Source organism: Rhamphochromis longiceps, linkage group LG15 (genome assembly GCF_057381845.1).
Source record: "Rhamphochromis longiceps isolate RC_006_pf linkage group LG15, R_longiceps_female_GT1.1, whole genome shotgun sequence".
NCBI classification, from domain to species: domain Eukaryota; kingdom Metazoa; phylum Chordata; class Actinopteri; order Cichliformes; family Cichlidae; genus Rhamphochromis; species Rhamphochromis longiceps.
Window position 1 is genome coordinate 15,928,952 of NC_140571.1, and position 6,002 is coordinate 15,934,953.

The 6,002-nt window shown below is 42.5% G+C and overlaps 1 protein-coding gene across 2 annotated transcripts in view; it reads left to right on the top strand.

The window, feature by feature from the left end:
- Nucleotides 1-5,464, top strand: part of extl3 (exostosin-like glycosyltransferase 3) — a 39,553-nt gene extending 34,089 nt beyond the window's left edge. For both annotated transcript variants that reach the window (XM_085381208.1, XM_085381209.1), the window contains exon 6: nt 1,568-5,464. In XM_085381208.1, the coding sequence (XP_085237334.1) occupies nt 1,568-1,777 (210 nt within the window). In that variant the 3' untranslated portion in view covers nt 1,778-5,464. The remainder of the gene's footprint in view (nt 1-1,567) is intronic.
- Nucleotides 5,465-6,002: the final 538 nt, after the last annotated feature.

Below are 6,002 nucleotides of genomic sequence, written 5' to 3' on the forward strand. Positions count from 1 at the left end.
TGCTAGGAATAAGTCTTGTGAATAATGAATTTGGGGCAACTTTGAACGAGTCCTAAGCGGTGAGGGAATCTATTTTTCTTTAAAATAAGACAAATAAAGAAGAAAATAAATGGATTTTGTTGTGCCACTGGTGAGGAATTGATATCTTGTGCAGATTTTTCAAGCTTGTTTCTTCTCCTCTTCCTACAATAATAAAAACAGCTGCTAGAGTTTGCTTTGGTTTGTTGTCAGATTCAGTAGCTTGCTGCAATCTAGCTGATTGCGCTAAAGTTGACATCAACTGTTTGCTTGTAATGTTTCAAGCTAACATTTTTTTAAACAACTAAAATATGATAAAAAGGTTTGACATTGATGGCGTGAGAAATTATACAATGCTAGAAACAAACGATGGACATGTTTGTCAGGAAAGTCAGCATGGGCGTGGTTAAAAAGATGCACTGTTTTTGCAGCACATAGTCATGTTTCAAACAGTGTTGTTTTAATAGTTTCAAAATAAAAGCAGACCACTTCACTGCTGCAATAACCTGATAAAAATGAGAGCAAATTGTAAATTAACTGGTATTTGTAGCACCTTTCTACTACAAGACTCAATCAAGTGCTTACGAAGAGTCACACACACTCACGCTTTGATGGATGCATCCCTGGAGGAGTCAGGGTTCGATCCACCAACGTTGGTTTTATATTAATTTCCCTGTTCGCCTTCCGTGCTCCCTCCGACTCTTTTTCTTTTCCCGTGCAGAGTTTTCAAAAGTTGCTTCAGTTTTTCCAGCATCAACCATTTCAGCTGCTTTGGAAAATCTATCAACTGCTGCTGTAGGAAAACAGAAACGTTATCCTCTTTCTGCTTTGGCTACGTGATCAAGCCTTTGTTTACCCCTTTGTTTAGAGTAGATGTCCTACCACATTTGGTACAGGGCATCAGTGAGCTACTGGATCTTCCACAGTTCACTTCCATACATTAACATCTCAGCGGTTCACAGCTGGATTCAGGTGTGGGGAATGTGGGGTCCAGTCGGTGGCATCAGTGTCCTCATGATCCAGGTAGTGCTTACAAACCCTGACTACATTAACCTGGGCGTTGTCTTGCACCAGGAGGAATGCAGGGCCCACTGCACCAGTATTAGGTCTGAGGGTTTCATCCCTGTACTGATGGCTAGAATCTCGAGGTCTGTGTGACTCACATGATCACTGATTCACTGCCAAACTGGTCACGCTGGATAATTTTGCAGGCAGCACAAAGTTTGCCACGACATCTCCAGACGTTTTCACATCTGTCACATATGCTCAACATAAAGCTGCTCATCTCTGCAAAGAGAACAGGACATAGGTGGGAGACTTTCCCGTTCTGGTGTTCTCTGGCGTTTGCCGATCAAGCTACGGGGTTTAGCATGTATTAAATCATGGTGCATTTAATGATGATTAATGGCTGTCTATTAATGATAAACTTCTTCCCTCTCACAGCAATGTTGTGAAGCACCACTTGCTGAAACTACATATAATTACATTTCAGTAATGCAAACTCGAGTTTCTTACATTTTAAGCACTAACCCCCTGCTGTCTATTTTAGGTGACGTCTCGTTGGACTTTCCGCTGTCCGGGCTGCCCTCAGGCCCTTTCGCACGACGACTCGCATTTCCACGAGCGACACAAGTGCATCAACTTCTTCGTCAAAGTCTACGGCTACATGCCGCTGCTGTACACGCAGTTTCGTGTGGACTCGGTGCTGTTTAAGACTCGATTGCCCCACGATAAGACCAAGTGCTTCAAGTTCATTTAGCGTCTGGGCGAGCGTCAGCAAAGAGCCAAAAGCAGGGTGAACTGAAGGAGTGAAAAACAGCACCTTCCACTGCAAGCAGTAATAAAGATGGATGGGTGGGCTGCAGGGCAAATGGAAAGTAAGCCCAGAAAGACAAGTTAAAAGCTGTTGGCTGGCGGTCTAATCAGCAACACTGCTGAAAATGTGAGGAGTGGAAGCTGTAAGGGACCACTGCCAACAAAAAGAAGCCTTTTCAGTGGATGTCACTCTTTTTCCCCGTGTTCTCTAATCATGCTCAGTCATCAAACCACTAGCTGCAGATGTCATTTGCACCTCTTAACCGCCTGCTGAGGAGCGAGGGCGGGGTGTACACAGTGTACAGAAATTCTCCCAGGTTAGCAACACCTGATAATGGGGTTGGCGAGTAACTGACAGATGCCAGGCTGCGTTTGACCCAGCAGACTTTTAACGGTTTCAGCTGAGAGATCAAACAGCACACGGCCGCCACTACGATTTTGTTTTACGGTTACAAACTGTACGTCTTGTACATGTATATGAGCGAAGCACTGAAGGTCAGAAGTATTTTATTGATCTTTTTTTTTAATGATGTCGTTTAAGTGTAAATCTTTATGTGGAGTGAACCTTTTCCACAGCCCCTGCCTGTGGGAGATCAGGCAGGACCTCGATTGAAAGTCAGCCCAATCATGTTTTAAGTATCGTCGAGTGCTCAAGGGGGAAAATTCACTTCAGCGGTCACCATAATGCCTCAAATTTGTCATGAAAACCAGCCACCATGTTGTCATTTCATATTGCTTACACGATCTGGACTCGGTGGAAGTGTTTGAAACAGCTTGATTTTTTTTTTTATACTATGATGTTTGTAAAATTAGACGTTAAAAGTAGTATCGGCTAATCAATGTTCGCAGGTAAAGTGCAACAAAGTCAAGAATAACAGCTGCCAAAATCAACAAAACATTGACTTTATTATTGCTGAAAGTTTTCAGTGACGGTCAGAATTATGGGAAAATCTTAAAGAGAACAATGATGTTTTGTTTAAAAACACTTACTTTGTTTCTGGTGGAGAAGTGGAGCAGGATATCAATCCCTTTCTCCAAACAGGCTCTTAAATATTAAATCAAAGCCAACAGCTGATGACCCTAACGTAGCATAAAATAAAGACTGGAAACTACCGTGGCTCTGCTTAATGGTACCAAATACTGCCCAATTGCACCTGTAAAGCACACTAAATAATCCAATGGTTCTCAAACTGTGGGGCCAGCCCCACTCTTGGGGCATAGACCCCCTGAAGGTGGGGCTTGGAGGACAAGGAAAGAACTCCGAGCTAAAGTGAATGGAGATGGGTTTTGTATTGTAAATAAATTGACGCTATGACGCTGACATTTATTTTACTTTAACATTAAACTTGTTATTGTCACAGACAAGTAGGAGTGATTGAATTGCGTTTGATTCGTGTATTGCTTTCCACCTGCTTTAATACTGATGATTATGTCGGCGGGCTTGTGTATGTTCTCTACAGAGGAAATAAAAAGAGGAGGATGATGGGGAGAAAATGTGTAGTCAGGTCCACAGTAGTGTATATATACCACCAAGGAGAGCAGCCAATCATATTCAACCTTGCTAACACAGCAGCGAATGAGCTTATCAGCAGAAGGGGTAAACGGTATTGAGTCATAACATTTGCCTGGCTCTTTAATCCCCTTCTTACAGTTAATAGGAACCGTACACCAACAAGATGACATTAGCAAACTTGACGGTTGTAAATTCCTGGTCTGATGGGCGGCTGGGTTTGTATACAGTAGTGTAAAACCCTGGGTGTTGGGCATGTTATAAAAGCTTTGAGAACCATTGAATGAACCCTTTTTGATTCATTTTATGGGGAGATTTGCTAAGATGTTTATACCGTTTCCAGTCTTTGCATTAAGCTAACAGCTGCTGGTTGTAGTTTGTTCAGTCACAGTAAGGAAAACAGGTGTTGGAAACTATCGCAGACAAGTTGCACTCATCAGCCCTGACTGACTCAGATTGATTGCAGTCAGTTACCACAATCTGTCTTCATTTGTAACTTAGGCAGCACTTCTGTGCAAGCCTTTGCCAATCTGTCAGAGTGATTGCATTCGGTTGAAGTCACACCACGACTGTTTGGAGACGGGTTGGGTTCTAATAGGCAACTGGTGCAGTCTCCTCTGAATCAAAAGTGCCCAGAGTTTGAGGGTGCTGCTTACTCAACCTGTAGGCAACCAGTTGCAAAAATGCAACAAAAAAAAAAAAACTTCAATGTTTTGTTTTGTTTTTTTCATAGTCACAAGCAGGTTGCCATCCTATTTTTACTCCAGTGTGACCATGAGTGGTTTGTACTCTCCCTCCTCAATTTTGAACCTTAACACGAGCCATAACAAATATGAGCTTGCTTTCCACCAGCTGGCAAGCCTGTTTTCTAAACTGTACAACTTGTCTTTAAACACTTCTGACTTTTCAGTACAGGTATTCAGTATGTTCCACCATAATCACGTCATCCCTCTGCAGAGAACTCTCCCACCTCGGACAGAAAAGTCACTTTACAGTGTCGCCATATTGGTTTCACTTCATCTTCGACTGTTGCTTGATGAATGTTTTCTTTGCCAAATAGGTACGTTGTCTGCTGCTTTCCAGCGTAGTTTGCAGGTGCAGATACTAGGTGAAAGGATGCAGTCTGGTACACCCACTTCCACTCTGCATGGTACTTGACCAGGAGTCAGTCCACTGGAACCCAATCCATCATGTACGAGTGCTTTATTTGACCTTGTCAAGACTTAATTCATGCAATCTAAATAAAAAGCATAAGATTCTTATAAATGTCATTCAGATTATGTTCTGTGAGGATGTTTTTATCAAACAAAATGTCATAAGGCCAGGGTTCCTGTGTATTTATTGAATATATTACTGAAAAAGATTTGTTTTTTAAACCGATACTGAAACATGCAATAAACTGTCAAGATATTGCAGTTTAATAGACCTGAAAACAAAGAAATCTCAACCTGACTGTCAAACTTGTCATTGCCAAAGAAAACTAGCTGGTGCCACTGACTGAGAGCTAACGGATGACTTGTTTTTAAAAAGATTAACTTGCAAACAGATAGTGAGGGGACAATAGTGGAGTTTCTTTAAATCCAAATCGCCTGCTCCATATTGCTACTCTTGCTCCGTAATCCCTCCAAGTGAAACATAAAAATGTTGGATCAGGCCTTTTTACCCAAGAGGGATAAACACGGAGCCAGATTTCTAATTAGTGTGGGCGAAAATGGCTGCGCAGAGTCCAAATTTCCACTTTGTGTTGCTGCACTGAACTAGAAAAACCAGCCTGGCTCCTAACCTCATCACATCTGAACACTTTTATTGGCACTCCAGGGGCCTCATAATTACCTGGCTGACTCTAAAACAGTCCTCGGGGCTCTGTTGGGGTCAGCTGGTGTTCCTCCGGTCCCTGTAGTTCCCACCCTCGAGGATCTGTGGCACAGCTGGTTTTCTGTGGCTCGGAGCAGGATGCATTTGCCTGGAAGGCTGCAGTCACTCTGCTAGGTGTAGAGTTGTGAAAAAGGGAAAAAAAAAAAAGTGCTCCTGGGTCTGATCCCCAGCTGTGGGCGACCTGCAGCGTTGTACCAGACTGATGACTGATGACAGCGTCAAACATACCATTGAAGGCCAGATGAATGGAAATAAAAGCTCTCAACGTTGTTAAAAAAAATATGACTCTTGTCCTTATTCAGGTGTCTGTTGGAAATCTGCTCCTTAGACTTGGATCAGGACATTTTGGGAAGTAATTATTTGCTCTTTAGTGGAGTTCTGTCAAGGGGGGAGGTGCTGCATATATTGGCAACCTACTACTTCCCAGAAATTTCCCATTTCTGACCACAATGCACTAATAGTTGGAGTTCCTACTTGGTAAACTTTGGTGGGGCTTCTCAGCTTTGACGTTAATATTTTCCATCATTCCCCGAAATGACAGCTTTTTTTCCAGGTAATAAAACTAACCACCTACCTTCAGGTGACCTTTTTAGCTCTTTGGTGTCTTCGGTTAAGTGAACAACACTTACCTGTTTAACTTCTTACTAATGCAAATATCTCATCGGCTCAAAATAGTCTCACTGTTTTTACGGTTTTCTTAACAAGTCAGAGTGCTCGGTCCTAAAAAGGCCTCCAACGTCACAACCTAACCTCAACCTAATAGAGCACTTTTGGAATGTGGTGG